Source organism: Pseudonaja textilis, chromosome 1 (genome assembly GCF_049901715.1).
Source record: "Pseudonaja textilis isolate UNSWEBS1 chromosome 1, rPseTex1.2, whole genome shotgun sequence".
Taxonomy (NCBI): Eukaryota; Metazoa; Chordata; class Lepidosauria; order Squamata; family Elapidae; genus Pseudonaja; species Pseudonaja textilis.
Genome location: NC_141990.1, coordinates 309,678,437 through 309,701,548, shown reverse-complemented (window position 1 = coordinate 309,701,548; position 23,112 = coordinate 309,678,437). Strand labels below are relative to the sequence as shown.

Here is a 23,112-nt window from a genome sequence, read left to right as displayed (position 1 = left end):
AAGTATTTTTTTCTTTTTACTCTTCTTATAAATTACATAAAATGATATAAATAATAATCTCCCAACACATGTTTTGCTTAAGTAATAATTTTATCAATACAAATAAATTTCAAGTATGAAAAGTGCATTATTGCAATAATACCTCTTTGTAAGTCCAAAACTTTGGGGCAAGGGTAAAACCATAAAGTGTAAAAAAAAACCAATAAAACAATCAGTGCCTTCTAGTCAGTCAAGGAATCTAATACCTTAAAAATGTTGCCTTGTATGCTACTGAAGGAACAGGTTTGCATAAGGAAGTTAGAATCATCTTCCATTTTAAAATTCATATCTGGTTGTTCTCGTCAAGATTAGAAGCTGCTATAAAACGCCCAACAATCAAGTCCAGGTATCTTCAGCTGTCAACCATTCTGAGCTGCTGCTTGTACACTGCTTTCTTCCTCCTCTTCTTCATGTGTTCGTTTCAGACTTCCTATGAAGCAGGCAGTAAAATTCAAGAGATTAGGCAGTAAGAAAGATGTTTTCTAGGAAAAAAAATAGTTTGATAAGAATCAGACATTTTAAGTATTTTATTTAATCTGACAGACTAAGAGTTCCTTCAGAATTCTGAAAATATGAAACAATTTTATATAAAAATATCCATGTTGAGCAATAGTTTAAAAACATATATTCTACTATTGTGCAAAATTCATTTCACATCTAACCTCTTTGAAAGTCATTTTCCTCCCCCAGACTTTTCAGAATCTCAATCAGAAAAATCTCTCTCTAGTGAAGTGTTACCTTAATTCATATAACCACTTTTTTCTTCATTTTTCTTTGCTTTTTTACTTATTTTGTTTTAAATATGTCTGTGGCAACAGATATAACTAGAATTCACATGCCCCATTTTTGAAGACACTGAATGGTTCACAATATTAATATATATATATATATATATACACTGTTCAAAAAAATAAAGGGAACACTTCAACAACAGAATAACTCCAGGTCAATCACACTTCTGTGAAATCAAACTGTCCACTTAGGTAGCAACATTGATTGACAATCAATTTCACATGCTGTTGTGCAAATGGAATAGACAACAGGTGGAAAGCATAGGCAGTTAGTAAGAAATCCCCAATAAAGGAGTGGTTCTGCAGGTGGTGACCAAAGACCACTTCTCAGTTCCTATGCTTTCTGGCTGATGGTTTGGTCACTTTTGAATGCTGGTGGTGCTTTTACTCTAGTGGTAGCATGAGATGGAGTCTACAACCCACACAAGTGGCTCAGGTACTGTAGCTCATCCAGGATGGCACATCAATGCGAGCTGTGGCAAGGTTTGTTGTGTCTGTCAACACAGTGTCCAGAGCATGGAGGCGCTACCAGGAGACAGGCCAGTACATCAGGAGACGTGGAGGAGGCCGTAGGAGGGCAACAACCCAGCATCAAGACCGCTACCTCTGCCTTTGTGCAAGGAGGGACAGGAGGAGCACTGCCAGAGCCCTGCAAAATGACCTCCAGCGGGCCACAAATGTGCATGTGGCTGCTCAGTCAGAAACAGACTCCATGAGGGCCCAACGTCCATAGGTGGGGGATGTGCTTACAGCCCAAACCCGTGCAGGACATTTGGCATTTGCCAGAGAACACCAAGATTGGCAAATTCGCCACTGGCACCCTGTGCTCTTCACAGATGAAAGCAGGTTCACACTGAGCACATGTGACAGACGTGACAGGGTCTGGAGACACCGTGGAGAATGTTCTGCTGCCTGCAACATCCTCCAGCATGACCGGTTTGGCAGTGGGTCAGTAATGGTGTGGGGTGGCATTTCTTTAGGGGGCCACACAGCCCTCCATGTGCTCGCCAGAGGTAGCCTGACTGCCATTAGGTACTGAGATGAGAACCTCAGACTCCTTGTGAGACCACATGCTAGTGCGGTTGGCCCTTGGCTCCTCCTAATGCAAGACAATGCTAGACCTCATGTGGCTGGAGTGTGTCAGCAGTTACTGCAAGACGAAGGCATTGATGATATGGACTGGCCCGCCCGTTCTCCAGACCTGAATCCAATTGAGCACATCTGGGACATCTTGCTCCATCCACCAATGCCATGTTGCACCACAGACTGTCCAGGAGTTGGGGGATGCTTTAGTCCAGGTGTGGGAGGACATCCCTCAGGAGACCATCTGCCACCTCATCAGGAGCATGCCAGGTGTTGTAGGGAGGTCATACAGGCACGTGGAGGCCACACACACTACTGAGCCTCATTTTGACTTGTTTTTAGGACATTACATCAAAGTTGGATCAGTCTGTAGTGTTTTTTTCCACTTTAATTTTGAGTGTAACTCCAAATCCAGACCTCCATGAGTTGCTAAATTTGATTTCCATTGATAATTTTTGTATGATTTTGTTGTCAGCACATTCAACTATGTAACGAACAAAGTATTTAAAAAGAATATTTCATTCATTCAGATCTAGGATGTCTTATTTTTGTGTTCCCTTTATTTTTTTGAGCAGTGTATATATTATGGGAAAGGTAGAGTCAATCTCAAGAAGATAGTCATAGTGATATCCAAGCCATGGAGATTTATAAAAGTGACAAACAGCAACTTGAACTGCATCCAGAAACTGTCAGCCATTGTGGCTTCCACAGTACAGTTCTCCTCACTTAATATCAGTAATTGGGACCAGAATTTCTATCACTATACAATGCAAATGTAAAATGTCATATCATATGACCACATTGCTTGGCAATGGCAGTCCTAGTAGTAGTCACTGTTGCCACTGGATATCTGCAGATGCAGCAACAATAGAAAATCAAACTTGCTTCCATGGTCTTACCACTATGGTATAAACTCAAAGACAAGCTCTTTTCTATGTTTAATCATTGTCATGTCACCTTTATGTTTCTAGAAGCTAAGTCCCTCATAAATTAACAGTGAATATCCTAAGAACATACAGCCTACATGAAAAAACTTATAGCTATAGCCATATACCCGTATTAAGATCTCACCTGTAGTTACTGAGAGTGATCGCTCCAGCTGCCGAGGTGACATCATCTGGATAGTTAACTTTGCTAGATAGATGGCTTCATATTCCTAAAACAAGAAGACTTGAAGAATTATACAAAACTTGCAGGAATCCCTCTGTCAAGATCCTAAGACAAAAAGCAAAATGGAAAAACCAACAAGAGCATATAAATATTATAAGTAAGGGAAACTGAAATATTTCAGGAAACTGAGAAACAGATTTGGATGAGAGAAAGGAGATAAGCAGATAACAGATAATCAGAGTTGGAAGGGACCTTGTAGGTCATCTAGTCCAATCCCCGACCCAAGCAGGAGATCCTACACCGTTTGACAAATGGCAGTCCAATCACTTCTTGAAGGTCTCAAGTGATGGCGCTCCCACAACTTCCGAGGGCAAGCTGTTCCATTGGTTGATTGTTCTCCCTGTCAGAAAGTTTCTCCTTTCCAGGTTAAATCTCTCCTTGTTCAGTTTCCACCCACTATTCCTTGTCTGGCCTATAGGAGCTTTAGAAAATAGCTTGACCCCTTCCTCCCTGTAGCAGCCCCTCAAATATTGGAAGACCGCTATCATGTCTCCCCTGGTTCTTCTCTTCACTGGACTAGCCATGCCCAGTTCCTGCAACCGTTTGTTGTATGTTTTAGCCTCCAGTCCCCTAATCATCCTGGTTGCTCTTCTCTGTACTTTTTCTAGAGTCTCAACATCTTTTATATAATGTGGTGAGCAAAACTGGATGCAGTACTCTAGGTGTGGTCTTACTAAGGCTTTATAGAGTGGTATTAGTACTTCCCTTGATCTTGGTTGCATCCCTCTGTTAATACATCTTAGGATTGCATTAGCTTTTTTGGCTGCTGCTGCCCATTGCTGGCTCATATTTAGCTGGTTGTCCACTAAGACTCTAAGATCCCTCTCACAGTTACTACTATTGAGCCTGGTTTCACCCAGTCTGTATGTGTACTTTTGGTTTTTCTTGCCTAAGTGTAGGACTTTACTTTTCTCTATACTGAATTTCATTTTATTAGATATGGCCCAGTGTTCTAGTCTGTCAAGATCCATCTGGATCTTGAGCCTATCTTCTTGGATGTTAGCTATTCCTGCCAGCTTAGTATCATCTGCTAATTTGGTAAATTCCCCTTCTATTCCCTCATCTAAGTCGTTAATGAAGATATTGAAGAGTCCTGGGCCTAAGACGGAACCTTGTGGCACCCCACTGCTTCCTTCCCTCCATGTAGACTTAGACCCATTAAGGACTACTCGTTGAGTACGGTTTGCCAGCCAGTTGCGAGTCCATCTAGTGGTGGTGCTATCTATTCCACTTTTTTCTAACTTACTAAGAAGTAGGTTGTGGTCTACTTTGTTGAATGCTTTGCTGAAAGCTAAATACACTGCTCAAAAACTTAAACAACACGACGTAACTCCAAGTCAATCATACTTCTGTGAAATCAAACTGTCCACTTGGGTAGCAACACTGATTGACAATCAATTTCACATGCTGTTGTGCAAATAGAATAGACAACAGGTGGAAAGCATAGGCAGTTAGCAAGACATCCCCAATAAAGGAGTGGTTCTGCAGGTGGTGGCCACAGACCATTTCTCAGTTCCTATGCTTTCTGGCTGATGGTTTGGTCACTTTTGAATGGTGGTGGTGCTTTTACTCTAGTGGTAGCATGAGATGGAGTCTACAACCCACACAAGTGGCTCAGGTAGTGCAGCTCATCCAGGATGGCACATCAATGCGAGCTGTGGCAAGATTTGCTGTGTCTGGAAGCATAGTGTCCAGAGCATGGAGGCGCTACCAGGAGACAGGAGACGTGGAGGAGGCCGTAGGAGGCCGTAGAAGGACAACAACCCAGCATCAGGACCGCTACCTCTGCCTTTGTGCAAGGAGGGACAGGAGGAGCACTGCCAGAGCCCTGCAAAATGACCTCCAGCGGGCCACAAACGTGCATGTGGCTGCTAAAACAGTCAGAAACAGACTCCATGAGGGTGGTATGAGGGCCCCACATCCACAGGTGGGGGTTGTGCTTACAGCCCAACACTGTGCAGGATGTTTGGCATTTGCCAGAGAACACCAAGATTGACAAATTCGCCACTGGTGCCCTGTGCTCTTCACAAATGAAAGCAGGTTCACATTGAGCACATGTGACAGACGTGACAGGGTCTGGAGACTCCGTGGAGAACATTCTGCTGCCTGCAACATCCTCCAGCATGACCGGTTTGGCAGTGGGTCAGTAATGGTGTGGGGTGGCATTTCTTTAGGGGGCTGCACAGCCCTCCATGTGCTCGCCAGAGGTAGCCTAACTGCCATTAGGTACCAAGATGAGGTCCTCAGACCCCTTGTGAGACCATATGCTGGTGCGGTTGGCCCTGGGTTCCTCCTAATGCAAGACAATGCTAGACCTCATGTGGCTGGAGTGTGTCAGCAGTCCCTGCAAGTCGAAGGCATTGATGCGATGGACTGGCCCACCCATTCCTCAGACCTGAATCCAATTGAACACATCTGGGACATCAGGTCTCACTCCATCCACCAACGCCACGTTGCACCACAGACTGTCCAGGAGTTGGGGGATGCTTTAGTCCAGATGTGAGGACATCCCTCAGAAGACCACCTGCCACCTCATCAGGAGCATGCCAGGTGTTGTAGGGAGGTCATACAGGCACGTGGAGGCCACACACACTACTGAGCCTCATTTTGACTTGTTTTAAGGACATTACATCAAAGTTGGATCAGTCTGTAGTGTTTTTTTCCACTTTAATTTTGAGTGTAACTCCAAATCCAGACCTCCATGGGTTGCTAAATTTGATTTCCATTGATAATTTTTGTGTGATTTTGTTGTCAGCACATTCAACTATGTAACGAACAAAGTATTTAAAAAGAATATTTCATTCATTCAGATCTAGGATGTCTTATTTTTGTGTTCCCTTTATTTTTTTGAGCAGTGTGTATTATCTTCAAAATATTTTGCAGTTTACTAATTTAGTCACTGTGTTGAAGAATGAAATGAGATTGGTTTGGCATGATCTGTTTTTAACAAACCCGTGCTGACTGCTAGTTAGTACTTTACTTGTTTCTAGATGTTGGCAGATCTGTTTTTTTTTTTTAAATTATCTTTTCCAGTATCTCCCTGGGTATTGATGTTAGGCTGATTTGTCTATAGCAGGGGTGGGCAACTATGGCCCCTTTATGACTTGTGGACTTCAACTCCCAGAATTCCTGAGCAAGCCATGCTAGCTCAGGAATTTTGGGAGTTGAAGTCCACAAGTCATAAAGGGGCCATAGTTGCCCACCTCTGGTCTATAGTTTCCTGGGTCTGTTTTTTTTCCCCTTTTTTGAAGATGGGAACCACATCAGCTCTTTTCCAGTCCTCTGGTAGTTCCCCGGTGCTCCAGGATTTTTGAATGATATGGTGCAGTGGTTCTGAGATGACCTCTGCCAACTCCTTTAAAACTCTGGGATGTAATCCATCAGGCCCTGGTGATTTGTTTTCATCAAGAGCAGAAAGGTGTTCTCTTACTATTTTTTTTGCTTATTTTAACTTTTATTTCTGGTCTGTCATAAAGTTATGTTTTGGGGGGGTTGAGCTATAGTTTCTTTTTGCGTGCAGACGGATGCAAAGAATGAGTTAAGGAGTTCTGCTTTCTCTCTGTTGCCTGTTACTTCCTTGCCGTCTTCTCTCTTTAGTGGACCGACTGTTTCCTTGATTTTTTTCTTGTTATTTATATATTAGAAGAAACTTTTTTTTAATTATCTTTGACTTTTGTTGCAAGTCTTTGCTCGTTCTGAGGCTTTGCTATCCTGACTTCATCTTTGCAGATTCTGGCTATCTGCTGATATTCTGCCTTAGTTGTATGTCCTTCTTTCCTTTTTTTGTACTTGTCTTTTTTTTCTTTCAATTTGCCAGAGATCTTTGTGCAGCCATGCTGGTTTCTTCTTGGATTTCTTGTTTTTCTTTCTCAGTGGTATTGTGCTGGTCTGGGCTTCTACGATCATACTTTTTAGAGTTTCCCAAGATTCTTGAGTTGTTTTTCCCTTTAGGATTTTCATCCATGGAATCTTTCTCAAGTTCTCTCTGAGTTTATTGAAATCACCTCTTTTAAAATCCAAGACTCTGGTGTCATTATGTTCTGTTGCTTGTGTTTGTGTTATGTTGAATGCTAGTATGACATAGTCACCCTCACCCAAGGTTCCTGCAGTTTCAACTCCCTCTATCACTTCTTCTCTGTTTGTAAGAATTAAGTCCAGTATGGCTGTCCCTCTAGTTTTACCCTCACAACACACCATGCATGTAAATATTGAATTTTTTATTTAAAAAAAGAGCAACTTTTACCCAAAATCAGGCAAAGCAGGCAGGCAGATTGAGTTGCTCACAGAATCATTCAGTGATCTATCTATCTGCCATCAGCTAGCTCAGTCTCTCAAATTTGCTTGCCGTGAGTCTGCACTGAATTTGCTTGCAAGCAAACGTTCAGTCCTAAGGGAGGTTCGGCTGTACTTAAAAGCAGAGCCAAAGATCTAAAGACTAGCTAGACAGCAAGAAATCCAACCATTTCCTGCTTCCTAGCTAATCTAAATTTCCCGGTACAGCAGAACAGATGATGGTTGGAAAAAGGAAAAATAACAATTTAGCAGGCAAGTTTACCGGGTAAGGAGTGAGTGGGCGAGGAGGATACCTGTGGGCCATGTGGGCAGCGCAGCCTTGTGTGTCTGTGTAGCCTGGATTAATTGCTTTTTTGGGGGGGGAGGTGCTCTGGGGGTGGGATTTCTCTGCGGCCCACCAAAATTTTCTCGCAGCCCACCAGTTGGCGACCACTGGTTTAAAGAACACCTGCAGCCATGGAAGATGACAGCTCATTGATGGTTGTTCCAGAATCTTAACTATCTCTGCCATATATTTTACAAATTCTATTAACACTCATAAAACTTTTAATATTCAAGTTTCATATATAGTTTACATATTCTGCTAAGCTTATCCACTTACATTTTCAAGCGTTCCAGTATTTTAAATTTCAAATTAACATTCAAAAAACCAAAATTTCAATGTCCAAGTAAATATATTTCAAAAAAAATAATAATAACCCACTACACTGGAAAATATAACCAACATCCAAAAAAGATGAATTCCTTTCTTTCAAATGAGAACTTAAATACATTTCAGACAATTAAGTATTAATTACTACCTACAGAATTAGTAATAAAATGTACAACATCAAACGGCACAAGTATTTTTACCTGAAGTTGATGAACAAATCCAGCATTGGGATTAATACAAAACCTCCTTTCTTGCACATATGTAAATGCATCCCTAGAAAAAACAAATTATCTATTTATGTCCATTTCATTTGCTGTCTGATTTACTTTCTTAATATTTTCCTTTATTTTTCTTTGCTGTTTTATTTGCTGTTTATTCTTACCTCCATTGTTGGACCTTAGAATAAGATACTAGAATCTCTGTGCTAGTATTAGCCAAACCTACATTTGCAATAATGAATGTGATCAACATGTATCAGACTTTCATACTTATATCCCAAAATATTCTTTATATAGTAATTGCATATTAAATTCCTAATAATACATACATATGACATTTTGGGCAAATTTACTGCTGCTTTTAAATGTAACATGCCAGATATAAATAAATACCATTTGGTTCTGTGGTATACGTAGCATGTGACATTTAAAAGCAATATTGGTGGTATAATGTAGTATTAAACAAACATGGTTTAAACAAAGTTCACCAAAGTTAGAATTCAAAAAAAAAAAGGAATAATTTCTATGAAAAATCCAATAATTTGCTTTAATCATAGTTAAAAACATCTAATTCTTTTACAAATCCCCTATACCAAAATACAACAGGCTATTTAGTAAATATTCTTACCTGTACTTCACACCAAATGTTTCCATAATATATGCAATAACTAAAGCAGCACTGAAAACAGATAAAAAAACAAGGTAAGATATGTTGGTCATGCCTCATCAGTGTTTTTTAAAATGTGAATTTTTGTTACCTTCTAGAAATCCCTGCGTTCCCATGCACAAGAACTTTTCCTGAGAATGAAGAAAGTTACTTTACACTGGCTATATAGCATTTCCTCCTCTTGTATTATATTATTTACATTACAGTACACAGTACCATTTATCTGCAAGATTCACAAGAGGGTTTGTTAAGGTTGAACATAATATCAGAATACTTGGAAATTGCAACCCCCAACCCTCAGTACGATTAGCATGGCAAGTGGGAAATCTGCTTGGGCCATCTATTTGTGAAATAGTAGTAAGGTGTTTACCCCGTTTGTGACAAAATGAACACTTACTTCCAGCTGCCACTGTAGATGCAAATAGAAGGGAAGCATAAACATAGCCTCTATTTGGATATAGAAAGCTAACACTGGAGGTTTTTAAGAAGAAACTGGACAGCCACTTGTCTAAAATGGTGTAGAGTCTCCTGCTGGAGCTGGGGGCTGGACTAGAAGACCTCCAAGATCCCTTCCAACTGTTGCTCTATATTCTGATTGTGTGAACATACATACACACAATATTATGAGCTATCTTGGGGATCAGCTGATAAACACTATATAAATTAAATCAGGGGTTTATTAAAGTTTTCAGCGGTTGAATTTGTTCATTTAAAAAAACCAAACTCTTGATCTGCAAAATTGCAGCCAGTTTTTTCCATGGGAAACGAGCTCTGTTCATTTCGCTCTGCTTCTGAAAAATTGCTATGGACCCATCCCAGCTGCATTCCAATGACCTTGCTCCACCCTTCGTCTCCCATGGAACCCCCATCACATTCTTATAGGATTCCATGGACACAGCTTGAGAAACCCTGATCCTACAGTAAATCACAAATCAAGATCAACTAAATGTCAGCAGTAATACCATATACATTTTAAGCTAGACACAGACTTCTGGGCTAGGAAACTTTGTTCTGTTTTATTGGTAAAGGAAGGCTACAGGATTATATCTTGTAGTCATCTGTTCAAATTAGCCTCCAAGGCAAATATTGGCAAATATTAAATCACTGGGGAAAACAACTCAGCCTTTCTAGAGAACTGCAGAGAGCATCCAGTGACACTAGTGCAAAGGGCACGGCTGTCAATTTTATGGTGGGAAGGACAGGTTAAAAATGGAAATAAGAACATTAGGTCATATTCCTGTCCTTACAGAAACACGGCATCTTTGAAAGACTGTAATATTGCTAACATCAAGATAAAATTTGGAGACCTCTGCCACCCAAGAAAACATCCATGCACAAACATAAAGGCCAGGGGGAGGGGGAAGCAGACTGTTATCACAAAGCATCCATTGTGCCACTAACATTCAACAATACCATGGGGCTACAAATGGGCAGGGCGTATATGTGGGTGGGGAGGGCCCCATGCAGTTCACGCACTGCCCATCTTTGCTCTAAGGCATCATGACATTAAAAGTTAATGCATCCTTATATAATGATAAGAAACAATTTGTTCCCTAAAGTATTTGATTTGGGGGTGGGGTGGGCTATTCAGGTATCAGAAAGTTATCAAAGTTGTTAAAAAGGAAAAACATGATATAAACCTATAAATAATAATGGCTATTCTATGACAAAATATTCTTATATACCTTGAATCTCTATATATTTAATATGAAAAGAAGCTACAATCTGTCCAATTTTCAGGCAAACAATTTAAAATACATACCTCCCGTTTGTAAACTCCCATCAATAAACTCCTTAGTCTAAAGAAAAAAAATACCATTTCTTTTCCAATTTATTAAACATGCTTACACTGATAGAAACAATCAGTTTTATTATATCTTATTGAAGTAACTTCTGCACAAAAAGTTAATATTATTCACAAATCATAATAATTATTTACAAAAATGTAATGTTAGCAATTGCCTATCTTCTTTATATTTTATTTAAAATGATTCTTGACAGGGCATAATACAAAAAACAAATGCTTTATCAAACTGCATTAAAATGATTACTTTCAATAATAATCTGACTCACAGTACATCTATCATAAAAAACTTCTCAGGTTTTAAAAAAACCACGCAGGTATTATTACAGAATGCAATAAAGTTTGTAGGAAACTCCAATTACCTCCATCCTCTAAAAATTGTTGGAAATGCAATAACCAGATGTGATTAACAACATACTTTATATAAATTGGGGGGGAAAACTGAGCATATTTAATTAATGGTGGCTTGAGAGGGGAAATTAAATGAAGACAACATTACTTTACTGTGATAATGCATGCAGCATGTATAAAAGGAGCAATTTGTATTGCATCACGTTGATAAAATTACTGGATCATGCAAACACCTGGTGTTTTTTTTTTAAATGTAATGCTACAGAGAGTGAAAAGGAGATGCATCTTACACGTATCAGCATAGACCCCAATAAAATCTGTGGACACTTGCAAACTCCTCCAAATGGAATTTAGATTTATGATTGTAATAGTTTTGATTATATATACCAATTTTATATTAACTCAGTTATGCATGCAAGTACATTACAGAGCACAAAAAAATAGCATTGCTATAATTGGACTGAAAGTTGACCAACATCTTAATTTTGTCTGCTACTTAAAGCATTTTTATTATTGCTTGTTAAGAGTACTGCTAATTGTTTGCTTTTATTATTCATGATGTTACAATACAGGCCAACATTCTGCAATTTCTAGGGCCTCTGGAATCATCCTCTACTGGATCATTCCAGGAGCAAAATTCAAAGGAAAACTTCTCAATAACATTGGTATGACTCCCTACCAATTTTCGGTATGAATTTAAGGGAAAAATAGGTGGATTAATTTTCTAATATGCTTAATGCATATTAAAATCCCTTGCCTCCATTTTAAAAAATTCTGCTCTGCTTGCTCCAGAACACTATCATCTACTAGGGAGAACCAATATGAAAATAAGTGCATCAATTATATCAGGGAACTCAATATCTGGACATTTCTAAATCATATTCTTCACAGTAAAATAACCACTGAGAATGATATCAATTACAGGTTGCATGTGACTGAAAAAAAAATCAAATTCCACTATATTTTCACAATGTACGTGCAAATAATTTTCTTTAATCTTTTTTCTTATTCAACAAAATAAACCAGCAAAAATGTAAAAGGACAGAATTGAAACCACAAAACATTTGCCTTTGGATAAAACAGCCATATATAGCTGTATTTGATGTTTCGTTTATTGGTATGAAAAGGTTCTATATGAAGGAATGATATTGAGGAGGCAACGTTTACTTCATTTGCTCTATATTGTAAATTGCAGAATGGAAAATAAAGCTCATGTTTACCAAGAAAAGAATGTTTTATGAGTCATAATAGACCATGCTTATCACTGCATTACAGTTTTTCATGTAATATGGTTAGTCATTATAACTCTAATCAAAGATACAAGTTTATTTACCTGAATCATTTCAATCATAGATATTTGTTCACTCCTTTAGCATTACCCCCTTCAGTTCTAAAATGTACCCTTATGAAATAATTTAACACATGATGATGGACACTTACCATTGGGAAAAACCTTATAATATTTTCAATGGGATTATCAGCAATATCCAAGACCAAATACCTATAATTAAAATAACTGTGTTAAGTACATAGCCAGGACTATTCATTTTCTAGAGTGTTAAACAGCCATAAAGCATTAAATCAAGGAGCTCATTAAGGAAGTGGGAGTAGGTTTACTCCCTAGTTTCAAAGATTAAACTTTTGATATTGCCACTGCATATTCTGATGATCCCTTCTCTGCTAAATATTTTAAATATTCTAGACAGAGTTCTACAGAGCAAAATAAAATTAAATGAGAATTTCAGAAGAGGTCATAGTACAAGGATTCATTTTTTTATTCTACATTACTTCAAAACAGCAAGTTCTATTCCTACCATTTCCAAATAGAATTTTACCTAAAATCTTGAGGAATTAGTGTCAGCCAATAGATAATACGAAGTAGAAAGATAAATATAGGAAGTCTTCAACCTATGACCACAATTGAGCCAAAAATTTCTGTTGCCAAGTGAGGCAGTTGTTAAGTGATTTTGCCCCATTTTATGATCTTTCTTGCCACAGTTGTTAAGTGAATCTCTGCAGCTGTTCAATTAGTAACACAGTTGTTAAATGAATCTACCTTCCCAAATTTACTTTGCTTGTCAGAAGATTACAAAAAGTGATCACATGACCCCATTGTAAATATGAGCCAGCCAAGCATCTGAAATTTGATCATGTGACCATGAGGATGCTATAGTGATCATGTGAAAAACGGTCATAATTCGCTTTTTCCATAACTTCAAATGGTCACTAAATGAACTGTCCAAAGTTGAGGACTCCCTGTAGTCTGCATTGTTATAAATCAGGTATTTACGCTGAACTCTTTGCCCCTCTTTGCAGCATAGCACATCTGGTCCAACAAATGGTTTATAAACTAACGGCTTAAATTGTTCCATTCCCAAGTACCCCATAGGTGACCAAACACTTTTTTCCCCAGACAGAGAAATGATGGAGACTCAAAGCTTTGTCTGGTTGCATAGGGGACGGTTTGAAATGGAATAATTACCTCAGTTTCAAAGCATCCCCTTTGTTTTAACTGTCTGGTTTGGTTCTGCAACCCAACAGGACAGACAGAGACTTCAGAGGGTAATTAAGACTGCAGAAAAAACAATTACTACCCACCTGCCTTCAATCGAGGACCTGTATACTGCACGAGTTAAAAAGAGGGCTGTGAAAATATTTACAGACCCCTCACATCCCGGACATAAACTGTTTCAACTCCTTCCCTCAAAACGACGCTATAGAGCACTGCACACCAGAACAACTAGACACAAGAACAGTTTTTTCCCGAAAGCCATCACTCTGCTAAACAAATAAGTCCCTCAATACTGTTCAACTATTTACAAAGTGTACACTACTATTACTGTTAATCTTCTCATCACTCCTTATCACCCATCCCCTCCCACTTGTGATTGTAGGACTGTAACTTTGTCGCTTGTATCCTTATGATTTATATTGACTGTTTCCTAGTATGATTTGATTGCTGATTGTACCCTATGACTATCAAGTGTTGTACGTTATGATTCTTGATTCTTAACGAATGTATCTTTTCTTTATGTATACTGAGAGTATTTATACCAAGACAAATTCCTTGTGTGTCCAATCACACTTGGCCAGTAAAGTATTCTGTTCTGTTCTGTTCTGTTCTATTCTATTGCAAGCAGACAAAGCTTCGTCTCTCTCTGGGTGAAAAGTATTTAGGCAGCTATCATTCATCCCGCCTTCTCTGTCCCACTGTCTGTTTGCCCATGACCTCAATCAGGACCAAACTCTTGGCTCACATCAGCCTTCACCTGCCCTGCCAGGAGGGCGAAGAGCCCCCTGAGGCCAGCAGCAGGGGTAGCCACAGCTGTGGTCAAGAAGTGTTCCAACAGCAGCTGGGCCAGCAGGCAGAGCAGGTGAAGCCCAGGGCATGCCGAGAGCTTGACCCGTTGCAAGCAAGACAGTGGGAAAGGGTGGGGCCAGCAGTAGCTGCACTTCCAATCCAATTGTCACCTGCACTCGCCATCTCCTGCACTTAAAAAAAAATAAGACCTCCCCCCAAATAAGCCCAGTGCTTATTTTCAAGCCCAAAAGAAAGTAAGACCCGGTATCCTAAAAAGTACATATGGTACAAAGGTTCATGATCATTGTTTTGAAAGCAGAATTAATTTAAGATTTTCTTACCTAAATAACTGCTGGAAGTTTGGTTTAATAAAGTTTGCTTCAATGTTTTGTCTTATGCATATTACATGAGTGATGCCATGTTTCTGAAGCGTAGGTAGCTGTAAAACAAAATTATGAAAAATTCAACGTATAGCTGATACCAAGCCAGAAAGAAAATTTAAAATAGAACAGCATTTTAGTAGCTAATAGTTAATTAAGTAATTAATAGTTATATATGAGATTGCCAACAAACAAATTGAACAAATAAATAATATAATGATTACACTAAAATAGCAATATAGAATGTCTTTTTCCTCTCTTCCCCACCCCCAATATATGTCCTGGCTGAAAATATTCAGCATCTATATAAGAGCTCAATTGATTAGGCTCTTTGCCCAAAGCAAATTTAATAAGCTAAAAACCATGAAGAGCGTATAACATAGATGAACTTCTGACTGTTCTATGATGAAACAGTGCATCTGCAGAAAGTATAAATATCTCTTAAATCAATCAATGCTACAATAATGTTCTTATTTTGTTGAAATGTTTCCTATACCCCTTTCTCCAGGCAGAAATCAGAGATACTCAGCAAAAAATTAAAATGCTATAACAATATTTAAAAGGTATAAGAACAGCATGATAAATATATTTTCTAACAATTAAGGTGCATTGTATATTTATACAAAATCAAAAAAGCCTTCCTAAAAAGAGATATACATGCTCAATTTGTCATTCAACGCATGACAAAAATCCACAATGAAGGGAGGAAAGGAGTGTGTCCTAAAGAAAGCATCTAGGTAATTTACACATAAATTACTCAGTGTAAAAAGGTTACAGGCAACCTACCTTGCTTTTCATAGCTGAAGAGTATGGGCCTAAGAATAAGCCAGGTAAAATTTCCTTCAAAAAAAAGTTAAAGAAAGTACAGTGGGTAAGTGGATGGGTGAAAGAAAACAAACACACATACAAAATTTACAAGGTGCAACATTAAGAATTATATTACTGTAATATCAAGATTAGTCTTAAATTACTTCTGGCCCTATTAAGATACACTTGGGAAAAACACATGATTTATAAAGGCCAGGTTTATTTTCTTATAAATCAGCACAGGGCTAAAAGAAAATACTTCACAGCCTAACTACATGCTATATCACAAGAGAAACTTCTTGATCTTTGTGCCCAAAGGCCATGCCAGAATTCAAATAATAACCTCATGTTTCGACAAGCTTAATGATCTCAGGCAGAATACAATAATTGTTTTATAAATTTTATGAATTTGCTCTTTTTTGCTGGGAAGTCACTTGGTACATTTTTCTTGGAAAAAGAAAGAAAGGAACATGAATAAGTATGATTGCAACCCAGACTAAAATGCCAAGAACTGTGTGCCTCTGTACTATAATATCTTGTGCTTCTTTTCCTCCTCAAACTCATTCTGGACTAATCCTGTAATCCACAGAAGAAATTCAAAACCTTCAAAGATTTGAAAAAAGAAAAATATACACACCTCTCAAGTTATTCCAGACTGTCCCTATATATATAAAACTGAATTTTTCAGTCCAATTTTTATTACATGTTAAACCCAAGTCCAATTTTCACAATTTTATTTTTTCCTGTTCAGTCAGTATCACCTTGCTTTCCTCTGAACTTGGTAATTTATATCCAAGGTACATTTCTATCAAAACACTTTTTCTGGTGACGCTTCCGCCTACAAGGAAAATTCAATAGACCACACTTTTCTTTATGACATCTTTTAGTAAGAAAATGAGTTTCTGCCTGCCCTGCAACAGTTAAAGGCAAAACAACCTAGACAACGTATATTCCTGTGTTCTTTAATTTAATGCTTATGTCTCCCTAAGTGCCCATTAGCTTCTTTAGCTTTTTTTAAGCTACAAAAATATTAACAGTGAAACATTCATGCTAAAGAGTGGAGTGTAGTCTGGAAAAATGTATTTCATTTCAAAAAAGTTAATAGAGAACCCTGAGCTTTATACAGAATTGTGCCCAACTAACCAGAAAAAAGAACATTTATATTTAGTGCAGCATTTCTCAACCTTGGCAGTTTGAAGATGTATGGAGCTCAACTCTCTGTATTTCCCAGATAGCTATACTGGCTTGAAAATTCTGGCAGTTGAAGTCTACACATCTTCAAGTTGCTAAGGTTAAAAAAATACCAATTTAGATAGTGGGCACAAAGTATCCCCAAAGGATTACACATTTTCTAAGAGGCTAGAAATGAAATGAAGCTTAATTGCCTAAGCTAAATACATTTGCCCATTTTTTAAAAAATGTGCATGAGCAGAATATAGTGGTTCTCTTTTTTTTTCAGTGTGATAAAACTTTTGTGCTTGTTTGTATATGTGCATATCTGTCTGCTTATTTTCCAGCATGAATGTATGGTACACATTACATATAGATATTTTGCCTATGATGGGAAATTGGGAATGTGTGTATCAATTAGACTTTAGTCTTTATCTCTGCTTTTCATTTAGTTTCTGGTAGCATAGGTTTTAAAATTACAAAATTACCTTTTGTAAAATGGGCATTGAAATAAAAAATTATGGGTTCAGTAAAACAGACTTGAGATTTTAACCTGTTGACTTGACTAGAATTCTTGAACAAGTTTTTTTTTAAATTATGATAGCCTCACTTCTGTTCTGAGAAATTTTACAAATAGCTGCGGTAACTATTTTGTGACAATTCATTTTTAATAATCCATTGCTCCACAAGGCTTGAGTATATAGCTATATTCCAGTCCTCTGAATGCAGAAGAACAGAGTGACAGAAATGTGTACAGAATATATAATGCTCAGGACTGGCAGAGGTAGTGATTATTTGAACAGCCGAGATTAGCAACTATCTGTACAGCTCAGAAGAAAAGGCCAGATTAGGGTCTAGAGTCTTTAACTCTTTCGAATGGGTATCAAAAGGAAAATAATGTAATGTAATCCCTTGCCACCCTGAGCTTCTTGGTTACAAATCTACGGTAATAAGTAGATAATAAAAAGACTACTTTTTAGGAAAATTTCTCAGACATTTTATAAGAACCATCCTTCCTTAGTGTTGTTTGACTTCTCCCCCACCCTCCCCTTTATTTGTGGTTTGCAATATGTAACATGAAATGAATTTGCCACATCAATTTCTCCATTGCCTAATGTTAGATGTCAGCATACATGTTCATGTAGTTGCTAAATCCCTGCAGCAGCCCAAATACCTAGTAAATAAAAATTTCATACCTGCATCTCTCTTCTCATTGGATATGTCCAATCCTAAGTGGAAGAAATAAAACACATGTTCTCATTTGAATATAAGACCAGTCAAAATAGTGAGGTTCTGGAAAAAATGCAAGATGAAAATGACAAGTTAAACAAGCTAACAAAGCTATAGGTTTGATCTTATAATTTTTCATTACTAAAGTATCCTGGAAAATATTTTATACAATTTATGAGGACTGTAATGGCATAAGAATTCCTAATCTCACCCAAAGTGAGATTTTTCATTTGTACATGAACCAAAATACAATCTGGGCACTGAATCCCAACTGAAATTCTACATGATTATGTACCATTACCAATTTGCAAAAAAAAAAAAACCCTGAGAAAATATTAGTGATTCAGAACTATTATGGAAAGAAATGTGTAAATAACCATGGAAAATGTTTTAAGGAGGAAATCCAATTTTAAGAATATTAAGACTATGTTGTTAATTGAAAGATTTTCAGAAATTCAATTTCCTAAATATAATCAGTTACATCTCTCACTATCTAATGACTTTCTCTGCAAGTCAGGGCCTTGAGTTAAATATTACTAGTAATAGGTCTACTGCACATTTTGTGCTAAACCATCATTATTAAGCATCATTTTGTTTATCATAACTGACTAAAATGATATTAACAAATAATATAAACCTCACTTTATAAGTCTCAACATCAACATGCAATACAATAAGCTACAAATAAGCCACACCTTTAGTGCAAAGTTTAAATCCAGTTATGCCTCTCTAGCTTAATCAATTTCTTAAGTCAGCAAATAATGAATGTTTAAAAAAAACTAACAAAATGTTGTGATAATAGGAACTTTTCCCTTGTTTTGAATTAGTTCACTTTGTACATCAATTTGCTGACCATATACATGCTCAATGAAGGCCAATATAGAGATTCTACACCAGAACAGCATCTAAGCATTGAATTAAATACTACAAAACAGGTAGCAATTGAAAAAGAGCACTGATTCCCCCAAAACTGCAAATGTCTGGCCAATATATAGTAAAAAAAAAACAGATTAGCTGGAATATTTGTGCTAATAAAAAGCACACACTATTCTGCAATAGTTCATCTGATATGACTTTTAGTGAACAAAATTGCATAGAGATTTAATAAGTAAATAAATCTTAAGATTATCTGTCATTATAGCTGAGAACAGTATTGCAATATAAGTATTTTGAAATGCTTAATGATAGCAAACAGCAAATTATGTTTTAGTAATAATAGCAGAGCATTTATTTCAGACACAAGTAGAAGGCATTTAAATATAAAGCTAAACTTATAAAATACATTAAAAAGCAGCAGCAGAAAAAGCAGGCTGCCCTGTACATTATAACCATTACTTTGCAAGAGCTGGCTAGAATATGAAATTATAAAGGAAATGACATATATTCTTCCTCCTAGAGTGAGAAATTCAGACAAAGACATGGGAAATACAGACTATCATAAAGAGAATCAGATTAATCAGAAAGCAATAGACTAAAGTCTTAATTTGGATCCTCAATATTACATGAATCTTGCAAAAACACAATTAATTTATTATATTATTATCCTGAGAATTGGTTTAAGATGCACATTCTAAGCTGCCTACTAACTGTCTCTAAAACAGATCTCCACAATTTCATAGAAACAAACATCTATTTGAAAACTAGCAAATCATTGACATTTTTCGTAATGCAAAATGTTTCAAATCTGAAATGGTCTAAACTTAAAAGGCCATTTTTAGTTTGCAACAATTCTGACATTACTCATAGTGTTCTCCAATGTTGAGCATTCTGCACATACACGATTTTGGGCTTGAAACAGAAATAGTAAACCTTATCCAGAGTGTTTTGAATATCTGGAACTCAACTGTAACATACTGTTGAAAGAAGCTAGAGTAAAAATTAATTTTGCAGTATCACTGATTAAAAAAATAGAAACAGAAATCTGCCTTTAATAACAAATATGGTATTCTTGTGAGAACACAATAACCATCTGAAATTGGCTAAGATGTTAAGCCTCAATTTAAAGGCTAGCAGTTTTACAGAGGACTACATTATATCTAAGTTAATGCCTAAATTTCAGACAATAATGGACTTTGCTCTAAATAATGGACAAAGACCGCTTAGTGGCAAATCCAGTGTTTATTGCCTCTTCTCAAAAGTTATTACTCATTAAAGTAGTAAGATTAAATATACTTTCTCATATGGGGGGTTTGTTGAAATCCTATTTCCCACTGCAAATATGCATTATACTTTCGTCTAATATGCAGAAAATGCTAATTATGGATTTATATTAGATATATTGTATGAACTGCCAATATTAGAATAATAATAGAAAATTAGTACCTTCTACTGTTCCAAAATCCCTTGCTGATAAATATCTAGTCCAATATCTGGAGTATATAGTCTATTGGAGCTATCAAATGAAGTCATACTAGGGTACAGAGAACTGGCTCCATAAAAAAAAAAGGTAAAAGTGCCATGCACATTCTATCTTCTAACCAACTGTCATTTAGGTCCAAATCTTCCGGAACCATATTAATCATCATTTTTTAGCAGGCTCCATCAAAAGTTAGAAAGATAAAGCAGTCAGGTCTATTTCTCCCAGTTTTACTGAGTTCAACTGCATTTCCTTCTTGCTTGTTAAATTTGACTTAATTGAAAACTATGCCTCTTGGCTATTATAACATTTATCCAAAATCCACAGTTGGACAATATCGTAATTGAAACCAATCAAAATAGCAGAAAAGAGCATGAAAGCTCTGAGTTCTTCATCATTAAATAGCCTGGAAAACAATTCTGGCTGGTCCCAATAAAGGAATTAACAATCTATATTTGGATTTTTCCCCACTTCCTGTGGACCAACACAGGTTTTTATACTATAATTCTGATCAGCGGATTGCAGTATTCTATGTTATATTTTTCAAAATGTAAAATTTATGAAGATTTAGTCCCCACAGCTCTGGTAATTGAAGAAAGTTTGTGTAATCATCTATGCCACTATAATCTTTTTATTTTTTTATTGTACAATCATTTTAAGTTTTTTTGTACAACTGTTACAAAATTATACATTTCAAAAACAATTTGGAAGGAAAAGGTGTACCAATTTTAACTGTAAGAAAAGAACAGCTTATGCTATTCCAGCTCCTTGAGTCTGAAAGTTAAGTAGTTAACAATATTTAAAGTGATTAGAAACTTCATAGCTTCTTCAAGATTAGTCAAACTGCTATCCCCTGCTGTGATAGCATTCAATATATACAGAGATACAAAGGGAAGCATAGAAATACAAGTAGGAGCAATGTAAGATACTCAAGCATGTCACAAGAATGGGCAACCTTTGAGTGACATTTCCCATTTTAGAGAGAGCAAGGATGGTAGGATGTAGTGCAAGAATACAAAATAAAATGAGCTTTGCCACAGGTCTTAATGGTGTCAAGAAGCTGTTCTGTCTACAGTTCCATTTTTTAATTTTGATAATGCAATTCTGGCATGTTTCTTATCTCAAAAAAATGACAGACTGTAGTGTCAATGTTCAAAAGATTAAAATAGATTTGGGGGCACAACTGGATCATCTTATAGTATCCAGATATTGAAAGGGATGCCTGGAGGGTACCTGCATTGCTTTAAGCAAATTCCCTAATAGGGTTTTCTCATAGAACAACTCTAGATGGTAGTTGCGCTGTGTGTGCATGTCATTAAATGGGTGTGAGGGTTCCTAGAAGATACTACAGGGCACCAATGTGATTCTATTCATGTACCCTGAAAGGCTAAAATAAGACACTGCATCTCTTAAAGTCTAGTCTGTTGCATTGGGAAACATGCTGTGTGTGGGGGGGGGGGGGTCAAACCATGCAGGAATCACAGGCGCCTTCCCGTGACCGAGGCTCTTTTCCTGTCACTCCTCCTCCTAAAGGCAACAGGATATTTTAAAGGAAGGAGGACGGGCTCTCAAAACAAACCTTGTGACCCGCGAGGAAATGTTTATTTAACGCAGCCGATCAATTACAACGCGAGTTCGCTTCCCACCCACCTGCCTAGCAAGTGGAACACCTGTGCGCGTTTGGCTGTTAAATAGGGCTGCGGGCGGGAGGAAAAAAAAGAGAGAGAGGAGAGAACGTGTGACAAGGTGGTTTCCCCAGGTTCCAGTCCGGAGCTGGGGAGAGAGAATGGCGGGGGGGAGGGATCGCGAGCTTCCCCCAACGGGCGACCGACGGCTGCGCTCCAAGGTGCCGCCCGCCGGCTGGGCGATCGGCTCGCTCACCTCGGAGTCCTCCTTGGGCTGCGGCAGCGCGGGGAAAACCGGCTTGGCGAGCTCCATGGCCGAGATGGGCCGGGTAGGGCGAGGCTTCTTTCCTTCCTTCCTTCCCTCTGTATCTCTTTTTTTCCCTCTTCTGTCAGTCAGCGGGGCAGAGGGAGAAGAAGGTCGGTGGGCCTCGACGCTCGAGCGGCGGTGGCCAAGGGGCTGGCAGGGAACCGAGGGAGATGATGATGACGAGGAGGCGGCGGCGGCGGCGGCGGCTCGCGCCCAGCCGCCATGCTGTTCGCAGGCTACCCCTCCCCCCCCAAGGCAGGCTGGCAGGCGGTCGGTCGGTCGGTCGGTCAGTCACTCCAGGCTCCGCTCGCGGACGCCGTCGCACGCGCGCTCCGCTCGACGCCTTTCGCCCCCGCCCCCCTCCCCTCTTCACCCCTCGCGCTGCCCTCCGGGGCTTTCTCCAACCGCCGCCTGGTGCCCAGGCCAGTCGGGATGGGTGGGGAAGCCGAGGGGCGTGGCGTTGGAACGAGCCGGAATGGGAATGGGTGTGGTGTTGACGGAGGAGGAGCCGCCCCTGCTCGGGTCACAGGCGGGAAGGGGGCGTGGCCGGGCGCCAAGGTCCCGAAGGGGTGTGTGACGGGAGTTGAGAGGAAGCGGGCGTGTCGGAGAACTGAGAGGACGCGCTTGTCCTCCTTTTGGCTCATGGTGACGCGCATGCGCGATGGAAGGAGAGCGGCTGGCAGGCCTTCGTGCGCGGATGCGGGAAGGACGTTGAGCGACAGCAGCCAGCTCTGAAGAGGTTTCTCTTCCAAACCCCGTTTCTGTACAAAAAGGGCCCCTTTTTATAACTCATTTAATGCGGCTTTACTCAACCTGCTTTGCCAACACGGCCATAGGTTGCTTTTAATCACCTCTATTCTGCCTATGT

At 38.6% G+C, this 23,112-nt stretch overlaps 1 protein-coding gene across 4 annotated transcripts; it reads right to left on the bottom strand.

Annotated features, from left to right (window-relative positions):
- Positions 1 to 71: 71 nt before the first annotated feature.
- STYX (serine/threonine/tyrosine interacting protein) lies at positions 72 to 22,700 on the bottom strand. 4 transcript variants are annotated; one of them, XM_026698736.2, is made up of 11 exons: positions 22,194 to 22,700; positions 17,923 to 17,955; positions 15,536 to 15,589; positions 14,711 to 14,808; positions 12,509 to 12,569; positions 10,676 to 10,712; positions 9,005 to 9,044; positions 8,875 to 8,925; positions 8,229 to 8,301; positions 2,985 to 3,069; positions 72 to 521 (listed from the first exon to the last, which is right to left on the bottom strand). In XM_026698736.2, exons 1-11 carry the CDS (start codon positions 22,248 to 22,250, stop codon positions 499 to 501), a joined length of 612 nt encoding a protein of 203 aa, XP_026554521.1. In that variant the 5' UTR covers positions 22,251 to 22,700; the 3' UTR covers positions 72 to 498. The 4 variants fall into 4 exon arrangements, with proteins under 4 accessions (XP_026554521.1, XP_026554520.1, XP_087778575.1 ...); XM_026698735.2 differs by having other exon boundaries at positions 72 to 469; positions 22,194 to 22,691; XM_087922449.1 differs by having other exon boundaries at positions 17,923 to 18,019; positions 22,194 to 22,684.
- Positions 22,701 to 23,112: the final 412 nt, after the last annotated feature.

What these genes read in the sequence shown, in the direction of transcription:
- STYX (XM_026698735.2), bottom strand. Translation starts at nt 22,250, where the DNA reads ATGGAGCTCGCCAAGCCGGTTTTCCCCGCGCTGCCGCAGCCCAAGGAG. An exon ending in TGGGAGTTTACAAACGGGAG is followed by an intron (nt 9,045 to 10,675) that starts GTATGTATTTTA and finishes CTTCATTCTCAG; the next exon opens with GAAAAGTTCTTGTGCATGGG. An exon ending in GATTTGTTCATCAACTTCAG is followed by an intron (nt 3,070 to 8,228) that starts GTAAAAATACTT and finishes TTCTTGTTTTAG; the next exon opens with GAATATGAAGCCATCTATCT.